The 20,336-nt window shown below is 45.9% G+C and overlaps 1 protein-coding gene across 7 annotated transcripts in view; it reads left to right on the top strand.

Annotated features, from left to right (window-relative positions):
• Window positions 1-20,336, top strand: part of FGF1 (fibroblast growth factor 1) — a 106,600-nt gene that overhangs the window by 81,176 nt on the left and 5,088 nt on the right. For 6 of the 7 annotated variants that reach the window (XM_005904296.3, XM_070374540.1, XM_070374536.1 and 3 more), the window contains 2 exons: window positions 1,665-1,867; window positions 15,244-15,347. In XM_005904296.3, coding sequence (XP_005904358.1) covers window positions 1,699-1,867; window positions 15,244-15,347 — 273 coding nt within the window. In that variant the 5' untranslated portion in view covers window positions 1,665-1,698. The remainder of the gene's footprint in view (window positions 1-1,664; window positions 1,868-15,243; window positions 15,348-20,336) is intronic. The other variant, XM_070374541.1, reaches the window with a different exon arrangement.

Raw genomic sequence — 20,336 nt, 5'->3', positions numbered from 1 at the left:
TAAGTTCACAGGGCTCCTAACGCCTGGTGACATGGGTTCTCCAGGGAATGATAACATGCATGGGGGCAAAAGTGGAGGCTGTTGGTGGGGACAGCCAATACCTGGGTTACAGATGAGTAACAATGAATGATCAGGTCATGGGTGCAGAGGTAGGTGCCAGGCTATGAGTAAACCCCCCTTCTGCTAATAATACTGTGCTATCACTGAAGTCACTTAATACTGTCATGGTAATGAAGGGCAGGCTGGGGCTTTCTTTCAACAGACCCCTTTAGAGGCTCACTTACTAGCTGTTGAGACAGGCCATGAGCAGCTATAAGCTTTGGTTTCACTTTATAAAAAGATTGAGGATAATATCAGTGTCTGCCTCAATGACATAAGTTAACTCCTAGCCTATAATATGTTAATGATGATGCTGATGATCACTAGTATTGTAAAGCCACTTGATAATCAATGTGTACAATTGGCATCTACTCACTCTTATAAGATGAAATTCCCACGGTGGTCTTCTGGTCTCTTCTTCACCTTTCTTGTGCAGTCCTTGTAGTGAGCACCGATCCAGTCTTCTACATGGTGGAGCAAGTAGATATTTTAAAATACTGAAGTTTATCGGCCTTGCTTTTTAGTTCGTAGAGAGCCACAGATGCGTTTGTACACTGGTAATACGAACTTGTGTAGAGTGCGTCCACTAATCTATTTGTACACTGATAATATAAATTTGTGTACAGTGGGTCCACTAATGCATTTATACATATGTGCGTTTCTGATAATATAATTTGTGTACAGTGGGTATGCATAGCATTAGAGGGTCATAGAAGGTCATACAATGGTTTCTGTGTCATAAGACTTCTCATTAGGAAGTAATTAGGGTGAAGGAAGTCTTTGTACCAGGGATAGACTACTGTCTTCCCTGTGTGATCTGAGGATGTACAGGAAGCTGTGGACGTAGGCAACAGCCAGCAGAACCTTCAAAATACTCCACCCCATAAAATTTCCTTTGGCACAGTGATGGCCCTTTAAAAACCCCACCTAACACCTCCACGTGCCTACTTCTCCACTTCTGGTTCCGTTCCCACCAGCAAACCCATAATTTTCCTTTACACATTAACTGTTGGCTAGCTCGAAACACTCCACTCCACCCCACCCCACCCCACCCCTTCCCCCACGGGTCTCGCGTGCCTAGGCTCCCTGGGCCATCTCTGTACACAGGCCTCAGCACCTGGGCAAAACAGTGGGAGGTGGAGGGCACAACCTCGGTGCCGGCCTCTTGGCTTTTGTGGGTTTCAGCCAGACCCTGAGTGTTATTTTAGTGCAACTTCAGTGTTTAATTTGAGGATGTGTGTGGATCAGAAGGAGGGACCAAAACATTATTTTTTTTTCCATCCGCCAAAATGATCAAATTTGATATTCCAAAAAACGCACAGCCTGGTCCAAAGCTGTGTCCAGTTGGTAAGTGGGAAATGACTGAAAATCCCTCCCCTGCCGGGGACCATCCCTCCTTAACCACTGGCCACTGCGCAGGCCCGTTTACTGTGGGCAGCACCTGGGCAGTCTGTGGTTTCCGCCCACCCAGGAGCCGGTGCCCTGAGGCTCTCCTTGCCTTCTTGAAAGTGCACACAGCACCTTCGCTGGAAGAACATCCTACAGGGTTGTTTCATTTCTTACAGCCTTGAAACAGCCACAACCAGCAGCTGCTGAGCCATGGCTGAAGGAGAAACCACGACCTTCACGGCCCTGACTGAGAAGTTTAACCTGCCTCTAGGCAATTACAAGAAGCCCAAGCTCCTCTATTGCAGCAACGGGGGCTACTTCCTGAGAATCCTCCCAGATGGCACAGTGGATGGGACGAAGGACAGGAGCGACCAGCACAGTAAGCACCCATCTCACATTTCTGGTATCTTCCTTACTCAGGGACAGGAGAAGGGAGAATAGGGAGAATAGCTAAGGGCTGTACCCCCTTCTCCCCTTCTCCAAGGTTCTCTTCAGACATGACACACTCAGACGCAGGGGTAGCAAGGTACAGAGGGTCTGGGTGTGGAGAAGGGGGAGTTGTGAGGGCAACAGCCTGCCTAAAGGAGTCTGATTTCAAGAGTTTAAGAGGACTTCTCTGTTGACCTAACATATCTGCTGTGAGATCAGACAGGCTGCCAATGTTCAACTGTTCCAGATTCCTGTAAGCAGCGAGAGGCCTGATCCCCAAGGCCAGTCAGGGCCCTTCTCACTCCATGACGGGAAGGGCCACACGGGGCAGGGGCAATAAACTCCCAACAGACAAGGGCTCAATTTCAAGTTAACCGATTCTCCAGGTTGTATTTCCACTGGGCTTGATTTGTGAAATCCTAGTTCACAATCGTAGTCTTACACATCATTAATTATGCTGCTCTTGCTCTGCGTATCATGCAGACGTGGCTGCGGTAACTGGGAGGGGTAAAGTCATTCTCCAGACCTTATAGAAACAGGAGAGTAGGAGCGATTTGAGCCAAAGGCTGACTATCTCTTCTGGGCTTTCCTGCCAGCGCTGCTCTCAGATGGTGTTGATAAATGGCGGTATGACTTTGGAGAAAAGACTCTCCTTGACTATCTAAGAACAAAAATCTCTCCCTTCTGCTTTAGTATTTCTGGCAGTGGTGTGTATGTTTGATATGAGGTGTCTGGGTTCTACTGTGATGTCACTGGGGATTCCCTGAGCCCCACCAAATCATTAGATGTTGGAGTGGAGCCAAAAGTCAGATCTGGTCCCTGTTCAGAGGGTCTGAGGGGTCAAATGTGTCATGAACCAAGGGAAGGAAAGTATGGATGAAATCAGGAGACACAGAATAGCACAGGTAGAATTTAAGGTTGTGCAGGATGGCTTTAAAATGAGATACGGAACACTGCTTTGATGTGATGGTAGTCTTTATTATTGATTTGATTTACACCAAAGGTTAAGGCTGCCCAGGTGGTACTTGCGGTAAAGAACTCACCTGAAAATGCAGGAGACTCAAGAGACATGGGTTTGATCCCTGGCTTGGAAAGATCCCCTGGAGGAGGGCATGGCAACCCCTCTAGTATTCTTGCCTGGAAAATCCCATGCACAGAGGAGCCTGGCAGGCTATGGCCCACAGGGTCGCAAAGAGCTGGACACAACTGCGGCAACTTAGCATGTCTGCACACACACCAAAGGTTGCAGGCGCTAAGCACAAACGGTCACCCCAGTGGTGCTCACTCTCCATCCACAGAAGCACAGATGATGGGGGCGGGAGCTAGCATTTACCAACCAGGTGGCACTGTCCCTTCCCTCTCACCCACCAAGCAGACCCTTGCAATGAGAAGCAGGAAGTTTGGGGCTGACTGCTGCAGGGTCAGCTTAGTTTTAATGGCTTGTCTTCAGATGGACTTCTGAATGCCTATAATCGATGAAAAATATGTGCCAGAGTATAGCAAAAAAAAGACTACTGAGTATGTCAAACATATACACGAGCAATGTTCACTGCAAATAAATGAACTTAGACTTCAATCTGTTGTGTTGTATCAGGCAAGCTACACATTTTGTGTGATCTGCCTCATATAACACAAACGGAACAAGCTGTCATTTCTAGAAGGTTTTAAACATTTATATTAAGTCTTATCGTTGGAGAAGGAAATGGCAACCCACTCCAGTGCTCTTGCCTGAATCCCAGGGACGGGGGAGCCTTGTGGGCTGCTGTCTATGGGGTTGCATAGAGTCGGACACGACTGAGGCGACTTAGCAGCAGCAGCAGCAGTAAGTCTTATCAGTTTTTTGAATCAACGAGAATGTTCTCTGGTCTTCCGCATCCCAGAGGAAAAGACAACCTTAGTGATGTGTTCTGTGGGGTTAAGCTGGCTCTTCTGTGAAACCTTAAATTCTGGGGTCACAGGAGGCTACAATTACAATTCCAAGTACTAGAATTTCTGTACAAAGGGCATGTGACTTCACTGTTAACATTATAGTCTGCACTCTGGGTACAGAATGTGAGACAACTTCTGCATAGTGCTGCAAATTCAGCTGCCTGCCCTGAGATGTCAGAAGCCCTGGAGGGCAGCATACAGTAGCACAGGAGCGTGTGTGAGGAGGTCGACACAAGAGTGATGGTGGATTAATTACTTCCCAAGTGAACTCAGGCTAGTTATGTAACTGTTCCGGCCTTACTTTTCTCAACTGTAAAAGAAGAGCAATATTACTTGCCTCCCAAGTTTCTTGGGCGGATTACGTGAGACAATGTAGTGAGAATTCTCGGCACAGTCTCTTGCCCGAGAGTAACAGTTCCCCATAGGTCGGTTCATGCTGCTACTGTCGTCCCCACTGTCACCATCACTACCACCGCCAACATTTCCAGGCACTCAGCACAGCACATGGACACTGTGTAGCACTTAAGGGCCCTCCCTAGGCCCTTCTCTTCAGGAACACTGCCCCCCAGGAAGCCGAGGGTTCGGATTCAGGTTTGGATTCAAGGCCTCTCTGGCAACATTCAGAGTTGCTGTGTTGGCCTATTTACTTAGTCTACAACTAAGAACAAGGGCCAAGGAGGACAGAAAGCAAAGCAGGCTGAGTAAGCCAAAATCCATGCCCTACCTGTCAGTGCCAGGACACCCAGGTAATCCATGTACCCCCTGCAGTCAGGAGGCCTAGATTTAGAGTCAGAAACCTTGAGGTCATATTCCTGTGCTGCCGCTTTCTAACTGGATCAGCACCCGACCATTATCATTCTCTCCATTTGGCATAAAGTGCTCTGCAAAAGGAGGTAAGTCTCCCAGCCCCCAGACCCTTCCCACCATCTTCTCCTCTACAAAAATGTGAAACTCTCCAGTGTTCCTGGCTATCTCAACTAGTGGGGAAATACTGAGGCTCAGTTTCCTCACCTGTGCAATGGGAAAAGCAACACTGCCTTGTGTGTCTGACAAAGCTGAAAACTCATGAGACCCTGTAGCCAAAAGGACTGACTCCTTGCCATGGATGCACCCACTAAATGTGGCTCTGTCGCCCTCTTCTGCCCAGTGGTGGTACTGCCACAATCTTTCTGAATTTTAAGGTTCTTCAGAAACAATTAACCTGGGCAAGCACGGAGTGGATGATCCCTGGGTGGTTAGCACAGTGGTTTGTCTTCCTTGATCATTAGTTTGAGCATGACTAGAGACCATGAAGATATGTGGATAACCACACTCTAAAACTTCCTCCAGGGAGAGTATTTCTAAAAGCCAATCAAATATTTAAATAAATCTACATAAACCATGCAAAATGGAACTATACGCCTTCCAGTACTATAAAGCAAAAAAAACAAACAAACAAACAAACAAAAAAAAACAGCTTTCCTTTCACAGCTTCTCTTTGTCCCCAACCAGTTGATCTACCCTGGACAAAACTGAGAAGTCTGCAAAATGTATTCCCTTCCTACCTCCAGGAGAGTAAGTTTCCCAGAACCTAACCCAAGGTCTTTCTTGGAGTGGGATAAACCCAGGATGGATGGATGTGCATGGACCACTGTCCGGTAGACCTGAGTCAGAGGTCTCCATAGGTGGGAATTCCTGGCCTACAGAGAAGATGTTTTTGGTTTATCCCTTTACAATGGCTCAAATCACAGCTGTAGGCAGTTAGCAATGCAGACTATGGACATCTGTTACTTTGCCACACTAGGAAGGCCAGGCAGGACCAGAGAGGACTGCAAGAAGGGGCGCTGGGGGCAGGGTGTGAGATTTTTGTTGACTCCTAGGGTGTGGCTTGGGGGGCTGGTAAGTGGCCGCATCACCAGGAGAGGGAAGCTCCTGGAGGAGGAACAGGGGCAGGGAATGAGGACCAGCTCCACCTCAGACATGTAGTGTTTGAGGAGCGCCTTGTGTATCGAGGCAGCCCTCCTCGGGGTCATACTGCACATTTCCTTGTGCAATTATCTAATGGTCTCCTGCCTCACTGGGCTCCCTGATGATGGGGACTTCGTCTCTCTCAGCTCAACACTGCAATCTGTGTGTCAAGCACATGGCTGGGCGGTCAGGATCATGGCCAATAAATATTAATTTGATGAGTGAATGAACTGTGTTGGAAGCAAATAAATTCAAATTCAATAATATATTCCATAAATATCTATCAAGCACCTAATATATGCCATGCATTGCACTAGACTATTTAACTTCCTCTTAGCCACGGTCCTGATGAGGTTATTAATTATCATTCATAATGAACTGCCCTGTGAACTAACTCTGTGAACACTGCGCTCTGGGAACAGCCAGTAATTGGGAAACTTGGCACCGACCCACAGCTGCATCTTCCAAAACTAAGGCTCTCTTATAGCACACTCGGAGAAGGCAATGGCACCCCACTCCGGTACTCTTGCCTGGAAAATCCCATGGATGGGGAGCCTGGTGGGCTGCCGTCTATGGGGTCGCACAGAGTCAGACACGACCGAAGCGACTTAGCAGCAGCAGCAGCTTATAGTACACTTCCACCCCTGACACCAACACCACAGCCGTGGTTTCACACCACACACTAATTAAATGAACATACTGGATTCACACAGCCCATCTGCGGGCCCAGTAGATGCAGGACCCATCACTGCGGTTCACTGGCTCCCTGTCAGCTTCCCTGTCGGGAAGTTACTTTTCCTCCACATGCCTCAGTTTCCTTGTTTTAAAAACAAGGATGGCAACAGTACCCACCCTCATAAGAAAGTTGGAATTTTAAGTATGACAGTTTGTGAATGTCTTTAACAGCCTGCCAGGCACATGATAAGTGCCTGGAACATGGTGTTTATCAGCAGCAGCATCCTGAGGCTTGCTGGGCCTTCCTCGTCTCACCATCTGATCTTTGGAGTGTGCTGAGTTAAACCAATGCTACACCAGCTCCCTGCATCTCGGTATCTCAGGACTGTCCGGGCTTGGAGCTCTTGAGGCCTGGCATGTGGTTACCTTGTACCCAGGCACCAGCAGCTCTGCAAGCCCTGCCCTGTCTCGCCTCTCTGCACAGCAAGCTGTCTTGGGCAAAGCAAGAAGGAGCTCCGTGCCTGACTCCGCTCCTTTTGAGGGAGTTCACTCTCTGTCTAAGGGGGCCATAACCTATTTCTGGAGCAGTAACTGGAGGATAGGAAAAAGCTCACAAGCATCCCAAACCTGCAGTCCCCTCCCGTGGCACGCACCCCTCACCTCCCCAAGCACGTACGAGGCTTCATGGGGAGCAGGATTACCGGCACCACTCACCACACAAATGGAAATGTTCCTGAGCAAAGTGTGTGCCAATCAAATATTTATAAATCAAACCACATCCTAAAGGCACTAGAGGAGTTCACCGGTCCCCAGAACCCTGCTTTGCAGCCCTTTAGAAAGGGTTCCTTCCCTTTAGTGAATCCCTCCTGCCCGCAGTTCTGGGGGCGATCCAGATTCCCCATCCTGCTGTGGCTCACCACCTGACGGCGAACCCACTGTGCTCCCCACTGCATTGGTGTGCTCTTCAAGTGACCACAGTGGGCAGAGCCAGGCATCAGAGAGAGTGACTGGTCTTCAGACAGGCACACTCTCCCTGGTGGCACGCCCTGCCGAAGGCCTCCTACCCTCTCCTCCCTACCAGCTCTTTATCTGCTTACACAAGAGGGATTTTTCCAGATAGACTATTTTTTTTTTAAATATCACACAGTCCATGGACTGTATCAAAATTTTCCAGGCACCTTTTTCAGACCCTAGAGGAGAAGCAAACACCTTTACACATTCTAAGAAAAGTCTTTTTCATACACACACACACACACACACACGTATCCAAACCACTGTAACTTTTTTCCCCCACAAACTCCATTTTATTTCTTCTCCGTCTTTCTCTAATGTTTTACGGTGCCCGGCTTGTGGCTACATTTTAAGTATAAATGCCACTGACATAAAACAACCTCACCAAGTTCTGAATGAGGCTGACCTCATTTTGGGTAAACAAGGCAAAGGACGGGAAGTCTCCAACCCAGAATAAACCAGGCACGTAATCTCTCTGGGCCTCTATCTGGAGAGCAGAGGTGGAAAGCAGGCTTAAAGGCCATGGAGGAATGTGCTGCAGAAGCAGGACCTCCCTCCGCAGCATTCATCCTGCTGAAAGCAGCAGCTGTAGTCTTACCTTTCAAAATTCCTAGGGAAGGACAGGAAGAGAATAGCATGGTGCCCCAAAGCTCATGTCTCTTGGCACTGGCAGGTTCTAACTCCTGTTCCTTCTTTCTATCCTTGGAATGTAAGTGATCATGTGTCTTACTGACTAAACTACTATGAAGAGCTAACGGAAGGCTCTGAGGCACAGAAGAGAAAACCAGAGATACCAGCTTATAATTCCTCAGGAAAAGAAGGAAGATCTCTAGACAGGGACCAGCATATCCACTCAGATTCCTGGCATCCCCCTTTCCTGCTGCTGCTGCTGCTAAGTCGCTTCAGTCGTGTCCAACTCTGTGCGACCCCACAGATGGCAGCCCACCAGGCTCCTCTGTCCCTGGATTCTCCAGGCAAGAACACTGGAGTGGGTTGCCATTTCCTTCTCCAATGCTGACTGACTCTTCGTGACCCCATTGCCTTCTCCTCCCCCTTACCTAGGTTCCCCTAAGCAAAGACCCCTGAAGGGTCCAAAGGATGAGACAGGAGCATGGGTTGCAAAGGTCATCCTGTATATTTCAGTTATTTGACATTTACTTTTGATAAATTGGCCATTCCCAAACCAGCACACCTTAATGCATTCCTGGGCAAGGAGCAGGACTGGATTCTACCGGGGACACTATGGTTACTAGTCCATCAGGCAAGTGCTTCCAGTCGTTCTGTAGCACATTTTTAAAGTGCTTTGTAAGTTTGAATTTCTCTAAGAAACTTGTAACCATCACTAGAGTACCTTTTTTGAAAATTGCTTTTCATTTCTTCTGCTAAGTCAAAAGTCACTGTCCATATTTCAGAGATGGGGAACAGTAACTCCCCAGAGGGCTGAGTGATTTGCCTTGTTTTTCAAAAAGTACTTGCCCCTTCATCCTTGGGATGCTACAGAGCCACTGACCACCCAGCTCATAGAGAGCAAGTCCTAAATTCCCCATATGGGAGAGAGGAGGCGCTCCCTCCACCCCTGTGTCCTGGGTGCTAACCTGGTGGAAGGTGCTGGAAGAAGACACTGAACAGAGCAGGTGTGACCTGAGTGGCCCTTCACCAGCTTTCCTGGTTCCCTGTCTGCCCTTAAATTGTTGTTCAGTCACTAAGTTGTGACCCCACAGACTGCAGCACATCAGGCTTCCGTGTCCTTCACCATCTCCCGGACTTTGCTCAAACTCATGTCCATTGAGTTGGTGATGCCATCCAACCATCTCATCCTCTGCTGCCCCCCTCTCCTCCTGCCCTCAATCAGGGTCTTTTCCAGTGAGTCGGAAAGGTGTGTCTGCCCTCAAGATGACACATCTTTTGCAGATCCCTGCATTCAGGTCTAGATGGTCCCCGAGGTCAAGTCTGTGTTGGGTCACAGAGCACCAGCAGCAAGAAACTGAGTGTCTGCCCACCAACTACAAACCAGGCTTTTCACATCAACTACCCAGCCTCACCCAGAACACTACAAAACCATCGGCAGCCCCATTACCCAAAGTTAACCACTGTTACCAACTTGCTGGCTGTTCTTGCCTCAGTATTGTCTTTTGAAAGGAACGAAGAGTTAGGATGAAAGGCAATTTCCCTCCACTCCCCTCCCCAGTCTCAGTCATTTTCATCCTCCCCAGAGCAGCCACTGCTATGAATTTGGACTGAATCAAGTGCACATTTTTATCTTTTACTCCCTATCTATTCATAAGCTATGTGCATTGGTTTGTTTTGTTTACAAAATTTTCATCAAGGATTTACCATAAATACTCTTTTGCAGTTTGCTTTTTTCCCGCACTGTACATTATTTTCTGCTTTTGAGAGAGAAAACAATTATAGAGAGAGGGAAAAAAGAGGGTTTTGGTTGTTGCACTTTTGTTTGCTTTTAGCTCGAAAACAAGTGGAGTTTTTGCTATTGTACTGCTTGATTACTCTGGGTCATCTGACCCTCAATAGGTGTAAGCCCCTGAAGGCGGAGACCTTGCCCACACTGAGCGGAGCACCCAGCAAGTAATGCCCGGAACATGCATACATGCTGACTCGTGGCTTCCCCTGAGGCCCCTGCTCCCTCCAAGAGGGAAGGGCTGCTGCTTCCGCCAAGGCTGTTGGCCAGTCCCTTCCTCTCTTTGTAAGCCCCCCTCTCCCACTTGCTCTCCTTCCCTCCCACCCCTCAGCAGCAGCTGCAGGAGGATGTAGGTTTGGAAAACTGGAATGAAGTCACACTAGGCAGTTGGACACCTAGTCAGCTACGCGAGCAACGCGCTGGGTGTTACTCCTTCCTGCCAGCTCTGCTTGTAGAAGGATATATGTTTAAGCAACTTAGCCAGAAAGAAATCCAGTGAAAATGAGCTATGAAACTTGGACATCCTGGAGAAATAATATTTACAGAGGAAACTCCTGAGACAAACTCTCACCAGTGCAACAACTTGGTGCTGGGGCTCAGGGCCGAGGTCTGAGTCGTGCGCCAGGCAGCTCTGTCTCATGTTTACCTCCGTGGGGCGTTAACATGGCCAAGACGGGGCTCCTCAGACGGCAAAGTCAACTCTGCCTACCCCCACAGCGAGACAAACGGGCAGTATTTAAGGCGCAGAACAGGAATGGACTAGAAAATAAAAAGCTACAGAAAATGTCTTCCTAGGTGATCACGATGTGCTGGTGTAGGTTCGTCATTTATAACAACTGTACCTCGCTGGTGGGGGGTGACAATAATGGGGAGACTGTGCCATGCAGGGGAGGGGCACATGGTAAATTTCATACTTTCCCCATATTTTTGCTGTGAACCTAAAACTGCTCTACAAAAGGAAGTCTGTTAAAAAAACATTTTTCTTGATTACCCAAAAGGACTTGCCCTTTAGGGGTTTCTGTTGTAGCTATAATGTGACTGACTTATAATACTGTGACCTACTTATATAGGTGTGCGTGCTAAGTCACTTCAGTCGTGTTTGACTCTTTGTGATCCCATGGACTGTAGCCTGCCAGGCTCCTCTGTCCATGGGATTTTCCAGGCAAGGATACTGGAGTGGGTAGCCATTTCCTTCTCCAAGGGATCTTTCCCACCCAGGGATCAAACCCAAGTCTCCCACATTGAAGGCAGATTCTTTACCATCTGAGCCAAAAGTCCCAGGTAGCTAACATCATCATGGCTACAAAACGGGGTTCTGGATGGCCATCCGACATCTTGTGCAAGTCAGACCTTGAACATAAGGGGGACCAAGGAGGGAAGTGAATATGGCTTGATTTGAACCAATCTTTCTGGTAACTGTTCAAGGTATTGTATGAAATAGAGGAAAAAGCAGGATATTTAAAATAGTCAGGCCTGGATTCTGGCCATGGTTTTGTCTATGATTCTAAGTACAATGTCTAGTAAAGGTGCTCTTACCAAGCTTCAGTTTCCTCACCTGTAGGACACAGCCAGTGCCACCTTCCTCCAGGGATGCTGTGAGAAGTGATGATGTCACCTAAACACAATCAAAATGATAGCAATTTTACTGGACACTTCTAGGTGTCAGATCATTAAACCTCACAACTCTATGGAGCAGACACTATCATTACAGATAAGGAAACAGAGGTAAATACCATACCCAATCAATACACAGCTAATACGCAGCCAAGCCAGAATTTAAATTCATGCAGTTTGCTTCTTGAGTCCAAACTCTTCAGTTTTACACTATTTATACCAAGATAGAAACTAGCAAGATGCCTGGCACATTGTAGATGATCAGTAAACAATTATTCCCTTCCTTTGGTCTCTCTGGAGAAGGCGATGGCACCCCACTCCAGTACTCTTGCCTGGAAAATCCCATGGACGGAGGAGCCTGGTAGGCTGCAGTCCATGGGATCGCTAAGAGTCAGACATGACTGAGCAACTTCACTTTCCCTTTTCACTTTCATGCATCGGAGAAGGAAATGGCAACCCACTCCAGTGTTCTTGCCTGGAGAATCCCAGGGACGGGGGAGCCTGGTGGGCTGCCGTCTATGGGGTCGCACAGAGTCGGACACGACTGATGTGACTTAGCAGCAGTAGCAGTTTGGTCTCTCTTAAATATACAGGATTATGCCGAGAAACTGATAGAAAACACATGTGAAATTCTCTGCAAATCAGAGGTCAATGAAAATACTGAGCATTGAAAAAAATTTTTTATTGAGATACATTCACATACCTTACAATTCACCCATTTAAAGTATGCCATACAGTGGTTTTCTTAGAGATTTGTGCAACCATCTCTACGGTCAGCCTTCATCACCCTAAAAGAAACCCTATACCTCTTAACCATAGTTTCCCCTTCTCTCTCCAACCCCTTCCTCAGCCCCTGGCTACCACTAATCTACTTCCTGTCTCTATGGGTTTTGCCTATTCTGGACATTTATTTGAAATGGAATCAAACAATGTGTGGTCCTTTGTGAGTAAGCTTCTTCACTTAACATGCTTTCAAGGTTCAGCCATGTTGTAGCATGCACCAGTACTTTATTCCTTTTTATGGTTAAATAATATTCTGTTGTATATAGCACGATTACTAAATTTATTTACACGCTTTTGAGACTGCTAGTGCTGGAAAAAACCTCTAGAAATTGAATCTAAATCATTCCAATTTTACTAACAAGGAGACTGTGGCCTGAAAGTTAAACAACCCAGCCAAGGTCCTGCTCATAAGTGGCAAAGCCCAGCCTTGAACCTTACAACTCACAACTCAGTCGCATCTTACTTCACCCCACAAAGCACTATTGGAAACACAATTCAAAATGTACAGCTTACTAATGATGGGCCAACAGAATCATCTCTGCAAAGATTAGCCTAACATTGTCCAGTCAACAAATACACACTGGCTCTCCCCAGGGTGTAGAGCACTCTGGGAGGCACTGGAGACTGAAGGGGAAACAGGACAGATAAAATTCCTGCCCTTTCTTCCAAGTGTACACTCCCCTGGGGAGGCAGAAATAAATGAGTGAAGCCCTAAACAACAAAAATAAGTGCACACTAAGTGCCATGAAGGAAACAAACCAGGAAGGAGGAAGACAAAGATGCAGGGACTAGGGTGCCAGGGCTCCTGGGGTGGGAGTGAAAGGACTTGCTGTGCAGAGTGTGGTGGGGTACTTGTGGGGGGAAGGCCTCTCTGAGGAAAGGCTTTGGGGCTGAGGCCAGGAGGAAAAGGACCATCTTTGTGACTATTAGGAGAGAGGAAATACCAGACAGAGGGAGAGCCTGTGCAAAGATCCTGTGGCAGAAAAGAGACTGGTGTGGGAAAGCAGTGGCGTGGCTGGAGCAGTGACTCAGTGAGCGAGTGGTGGGACCCGAGGTTGGAGAGAGGAGGCCTCTGGCCTGTGCTCTCATAACTGCCTCTCAGAGCTAAGCAGTCAGGAGGCCTGGTGGCAAAGGAGATTGTGCTTTCTCACTTTCTTCTTATGAGTTAAATAAACTGCTCACCAGAGGAAGTGAGTGGAGGTCCTGAGTCTCTGCAGCAAAGACTTTCAAGGACAAGAGAACTGAGTCTTCAATAAGGGTGATGTAACTACGTATCACCCTTGGGATGAATCAGAAGATAAGGAAAGAGAGGGAAATGAGAAGATACAGACATACTAATAAGGAAGTGGTAAAATGATTACCGCACATCCACGTAAGAGGACACAATTCAATTGGCAAAGATGGAGGGTAACTCCTTCACTGCTTCAGTGGAAAGATTTCCAGTCAGTTTTAACTGAAAAACACAGGTATAGGACTGTAGGGTATCTCACCATTTGTGTAGGAAAAAAACAAAAAGACAGGAGGGATAAAGTCTATTTCTCATACATAAAATCTCTCTAGAAGAACACACTCAAAATATACCTAGGAGGAGTTTACTTGTTTGTCTCTGTCTACCCAGGAGAATGTATCCCAGACGAAGGGCAAGGATCCTTGTCTGTCTTGACCCCCATCAATTGGGAGCGAGAGGTTGGAAGGGGCAGAAGGAAGACGTTCACCATCTCCTCTTCTGTGTTTCCAAGTATGAAACATGGGAATACATTTCTGATTCTAAGACATTAAATAAAAAATGAAAACAAGGAAAAGCAATGAGGGGCCTAGGGGTACAACCTGAAGGCCTGTGTTCCTTCTAGCATCCCCTGTACCTCGGCCTCTGACAAAGCTGACTCCCAAAGAACTATTGGATGCTCAGTTGGTCCCCAGTCCAGATTTCACTCCTGATCATAACAATGGTTAGGACCAATGAAATTGTCCCGAAGTGGGCAAGGCACCATGGGAGTATCAGTCAGTGTAACTGGAGAGGGGGTAACTCGGAGCATCTCAGTCTTTACCCTTAACCTCAGTGTTTCCCAACCTTGGCACTACTGACTTTTGGGGCTGAATAATTCCTTGCTGTGAAGGGGTTCCCTGGGCACTGTGGGATGTTAAGCAGTATGCCCGGCTTCTACTTGCTGGATGAGGGTAGCACTATCCCACCCTAGCTGGGACAACCCAAAGAGTCTACATACATGGCTACCTGTCCCCTGCAGAACAAAATCATCCCCAGGTGAGAACCACTACTCCCATCCCAGGTACCTTTTTCATTCTCCCTGTCAGAGGTCAGGATTTCCCCTCTACCAGTACCCAAGTGGGGTTGCCACAGAGGCAGGGGCTTGACTGAACTTCATTGTGGGTGAGCTTCTTGAGTTTCATACGTGCCAAGCAATCTAACTTCCTGGGAACCTCTTCCATCTGGGAAAATAACACTATTAGATTTTGAAAAATAACAATCTGTCCATGAAAAGCACCCATGAAAGGAAGGCCCAGGCCATAAAAAGCACTCCTGCCAAAGCAGGTTGAGAGCTGAAGCTGAACAGCCTCAGGCTGGCCAGCTGCCGACTCTGTGGTACCCCAAGATCACTTGCTGGGATGCTGGATCCAGGGAAGTGAATGAGCTTCCTCCCCTGACCCTGCCCTGTGAAGTGCATGTGGGGTCACAAACGAGGCAGAGACGGGTGGGCGAGCCTGCCACCACCTCTCCTTCCCTCGAGAACATGACTCCCAACAGACGGCTTTCTTTGGAGGGCAAAGAAAAAGGAACTGTATTTCTATGTTTTGATTAATATGAGGCTCATCCTTGAGGGCTCTGTGAGATGAATGAGCAGAATTTTCCATGGCTAACTGTCCTGGCTGCCAGACTCTATCGGCAAAGGCTTAGTGTTTATTTACTTTTGCTCGTGTTATTTTTATTTCAGTTCAGCTGCAGCTCTGTGCGGAAAGCATAGGGGAGGTGTATATTAAGAGTACGGAGACTGGCCAGTTCTTGGCCATGGACACCGACGGGCTTTTGTACGGCTCAGTAAGTATGAGGCTGACATGCTTCCAGACGCAGCCAAGGTTTGAGGTTTCCAGAAATCTTGTTACATGGAGTGATGCAAACTATAAAGCACCAATTAGTCTCTGTTTGTTATTTTTTCCAGCAGGATTCCCACCCTCCACACTGCCTTATTTTAGGCACAAACATAAGAGTTTCTTGCGGTATTCTCTCAAAATACTCCAACATATTATCACATATTATCACAAAGAGAAAACATTGATTGAAATTTTAGTAACTCATCCAGTCACTTGCTCCAGAATACCCAATCCCACTTCATTCATTCGTTCATTCATTCCAAAAATGCTTCCTGAGCATGTGCCATGGGTTATATAGGTATGTCTCTTATGCTTTTTATAAAAACTGCAGAGCCCAGACTCTCGCAGTTGATACGTCATACATAAAACTTTTAAAACAGTCCTTTTATTCTGGAAGGGTCACCTAAAAGGATAAAAAGTTTAATAAGTTAATTCAACAAACAGGGGTGGGGGGCAGGGGTGGGAGTGGGGAGGGTAATGAATAGACACATCCCTGCCCTGGAGAAGCACAGTCTAAGAGCTTATTCAGTGGCTAAAATCCTGCTCCTTCCCTCTTTTACTTAAGGCTTTACACATGTCTGACTCAGTACATACTGATCTTTCTGAGAAAGGAAGGAAACAGGGGCAATTTGATTTTGTCCCTATTCATCTCTCTGGTAAACGATTTAAATTGAGAGAGCTAAAGCCAATGGTTGCACGTTTTGGAATTATTTCCGGATTTCAATAATCCCTTCTCTGTAGCCTAACAACTGAACATTAAGGCTTCACCAAACCCCCTTCTTCCCTTTTATGAAGACATCTACCAAAAGGCAGCCAGCATGGGAATTTCAGTCCGGGGCTCCCTTTAACTTAAATCAAATTGCCAAGTGACAATTCAAACTTTTTCTTGAAGCTGGAATTTCAGCTAGGGCTAGGGATTTGAACACAGTTCATCTTTTTCATGCTGCCCACTAGGGCTCAGCAGATGAGACCATCGGAGGAACAGCTGACTCCTGTAGGCTGTTCGCTTAAATACAGATTGATTTGGACAACTTGAAAGGGTTTGGAGCTAGGCTGTGACTGAAAGTGAGAGTTTTTTTTTTTAAGGCAGATCTTCCAATTTGTAATGAAATCAATAGACCAATCCATCAATCAGTCTCAGACTCATAACTTAATCTCATATCTCTGCCAGTTTGGCAAGTTACTCACCTACTCTGAGCTGTATCTCAAGCAAAGACGGTGATGAACAGTTATTACCGCATACTTACATAGGTCAGGAGAGTCAGAAAGACAACACACAGAATCCATACACACGGAGCAATGACAGCTATAAGGCAACTGCTTTACAAATTCCTTACCTTCATTATCATATGTTACAGTTTTATGGCTTTTCTTTAAGTCAATCCTGATGTTTATTATAGCCTTCTCTTACTTGTATAAAACTTTGATGGAGAATACCCCTAAATTCCATTTCCTCTAGGACTGAAATACCTGCTTCTCTAACCATAGTCTTGGATGTCACTGATTCACCTGAAATATGCCCAGGGTGATCTTAATATATCATTCTAATTTTCATCTGCCTTCATTGATGAAGCAAAGTTCTAAAATATCTCAGAGCTCTGCCCCATGCTCTTAGCCAATAGTAGGTATTTATTTATCCAGATACAAATTTTTATACGTGGAAAGTACATATTTTTTTTAAAAGTTTGAAAGGCTCTAAAACATTAATATATTTATCTTTGGGAATGGTGAATGGATGACTTTATAATACGTGAATGCTTTTTTGTATTTTCCAAATTTTCTATAGTGGGTATCTGTCGCCTACGTAATTGGGGGAAAGCATGACATGGGGTCGCAAAGAGTCAGACATGACTGAGTGACTAACACTTTCACCTCATTCTTTTTCATGCTAAATATAAAAAATTAACTAGAACAAGAGGCATGAATCAGCTGTTAATCCTCAGGCCCATGGCACTGCACGAAGTGCACAGTAAGTGCTGACAAATCCTGGTTGAAGCACAGATAGAGCATTTCCAATTTGGCCTCTGACTCAGCCTGTGACTCAGCAATTCTGTGTGTGTCAACTGCTCTTGTGTAATAGACACATCAGGTGGGGGACGTGGCCGTCCTCAGCTTCATCACAGCACCCAGGCCTGACACCCACGGAGGGCTGTCATAGGGTGAGTCCTCCCTGCAGGAGAGTGGATAACCCACCTGCGTCCAACACTGCCAACCTCCTCCCACCCCGATGATGTACATCAGACAGTAATGTCTGGGTAAGTTCCTCCAGAGGCAGCAGAGTCGCCTAATCAAATATGACATCTATATCCTATCTTGTTCCAAAATGGTCTAAAGTTTCTCATCCAGCTGTCACTGCACTAGACTAGAGATGAATAAGGAGCAGAATACCTCCTATTACACTGCTGTTGTTGTTGTTGTTCAGTCACTCAGTCGTGTCCAACTCTTTGCAATCCCATGGACTGCAGCATGCCGGGCTTTCCTGTCCTTCACCATCTCCCGGAGTTTGCTCAAACTCATGTCCATTAAGTCAGTGATGCCATCCAACCATCTCGTCCTCTGTGGCCCTCTTCTCTTGCTCTCCATCTTTCCCAGCATCAAGGTATTTTCCAATGAGTAAGTTCATTGTTATGAGGTGGCCAAAGTATTGGAGCTTCAGCTTTAGCATCAGTCTTTTTAATGAATATTCAGGGTTGATTTCCTTTAGGATTGACTGGATTTCCTTATGGTTCAAGGGACTCTCAAGAATCTTCTCCAGCACTACAGTTCAAAAGCACCAATTCTTAGGCACTCAGCCTTCTCTTTAGGGTCTAACTCTCACACTGCACATGACTACTGGAAAAACCATAGCTTTGACTTGACGGACCTTTGTTGGCAAGGTAATCTCTTTGGTTTTTAATATGCTGTCTAGGTTTGTTATAGCTTTTCTTCCAAGGAGCAAGTGTCTTTTAATTTCATGGCTGCAGTCACCATCTGCAGTGATTTTGGAGCCCAAGAAAATAACATCAGTCACTGCTTCCATTGTTTCTCCATCTATTTGCCATGAAGTGGTGGGACTGGATGCCATGATCTTAGTTTTTTGAATGTCGAGTTTTAAGCCAGCTTTTTTCACTCTCTTCTCTCACCTTCATCAAGAGGATCTTTAGTTCTTCTTCACTTTCTTCCATAAGTGTGGTGTCATCTGCATATCTGAGGTTACTGATATTTTTCCCAGCAATCCTGATTCCAGCTTGTGCTTCATCCAGCCCAAATTGCACATGAAGTACTTCCTTATAAGTAAAATAAGCAGGATGACAATATACAGCCTTGATGCACTCCTTTCCCAATCTGGAACCGGTCCGTTGTTCTGTGTCTGGTTCTAACTGTTGCTTCTTGACCTGCATACAGATTTCTTAGGAGGCAGGTAAGGTGGTCTGGTATTCCCCTTTCTTTAAGAATTTTCCACAGTTTGTTGTGATCCATACAGTCAAAGACTAGCATAGTCAATGAAGCAGAAGTAGATGTTTTTCTGGAATTCTCTTGCTTTTTGTATGATCCAATGGATGTTGGCAATTTGATCTCTGGTTCCTTTGCATTTTCTAAATCCAGCTTGTACATCTGGAATTTCTTGGTTCATGTACTGTTGAAGCCTGGCTTGGAGAATTTTGAGCATTACTTTGCTAGCATGTGAAATGAGTGCAACTCTGAGGTAGTTTGAGCATTCTTTGGCATTGCTCTTCTTTGAGATTGGAATGAAAACTGACCTTTTCCAGTCCTATGACCACTGCTGAGTTTTCCAAATTTGCTGACGTATTGAGTGCAGGACTTTCACAGCATCATCTTTTAGGATTTGAAACAGCTCAGCTGGAATTCCATCATCTCCACTAGCTTTGTTCATAGTGATGCTTCCTAAGGCCCACTTGACTTCACACTCGAAAATGTCTGGCTCTAGGTGAGTGATCACACCATCGTGGTTATCTGGGTCATGAAAATCTTTTTTGTGTAGTTCTTTTGTGTATTCTTGCCACCTCTTCTTAATATCTTTTGCTTCTGTTAGGTCCATACCATTTTTGTCCTTTATTGTACCCATCTTTGCATGAAATGTTCCCTTGGTATTTCTAATTTTATTGAAGAGATCTCTAGTCTTCCCCATTCTATTGTTTTCCTCTATTTCTTTGCATTGATCACTTAGATAGGCTTTCTTATCTCTCTTTGCTATTCTTTGGAACTCTGCATTCAGATGGGTATATCTTTGCTTTTCTCATTGCCTCACTTCTCTTCTGTCTCAGCTATTTGTAAGGCCTCCTCAGACAACCATTTTGCCTTTCTGCATTTCTTTTTCTTGGGAATGGTTTTGATCACCGCCTCGTATACAATGTTAGGAACTTCCATCCATAGTTCTTCTGGCATTCTATCAGATCTAATCCCTTGAATCTATCTGTCACTTTCACTGCATAATCCTTTTATGTAGTTCCTTACTAATCAGAGATAACCTCACTGAATACTTCAGATGAACTCAAGAATGAAAGTACATTCATCACCTACTTGGTGAGCACCTCTTATGTGCAAGTTCTCTGTGTTGGGGAGGAGACACAAGGCTGACAAGATTCCATCTCTTTCCTCAGAAGGACTGACAGTCTATACAGACAAACATGCTCACCAGTAGAGAATAAACAATAGGACTGGAAACCACCAGAAAGGGACTTGCCAATCGCTGCTGAGTGAACAGATAATACAGACATCACATGACTTGGAATTGGAGCTAAGTCAATACAGAGCACATGTATTTTAAAATTCCTGTCTTATGTCCAAACATAATTAATGTATTCTGAAATCTTGACAAATAGAAAGTGCCAAGAACTGGAATCCCTCCCATTCTAACATGCATTTTAGTAAAAAAAAAAAAAAGAAAAGTAATCGTTGGTAGATATTTTCAATGTAATTGCACAATTTAAAATGT

This window comes from Bos mutus, chromosome 7, assembly GCF_027580195.1.
Source record: "Bos mutus isolate GX-2022 chromosome 7, NWIPB_WYAK_1.1, whole genome shotgun sequence".
In the NCBI taxonomy this organism is placed as follows: domain Eukaryota; kingdom Metazoa; phylum Chordata; class Mammalia; order Artiodactyla; family Bovidae; genus Bos; species Bos mutus.
This window is presented reverse-complemented; position numbering and strand designations above follow the sequence as displayed.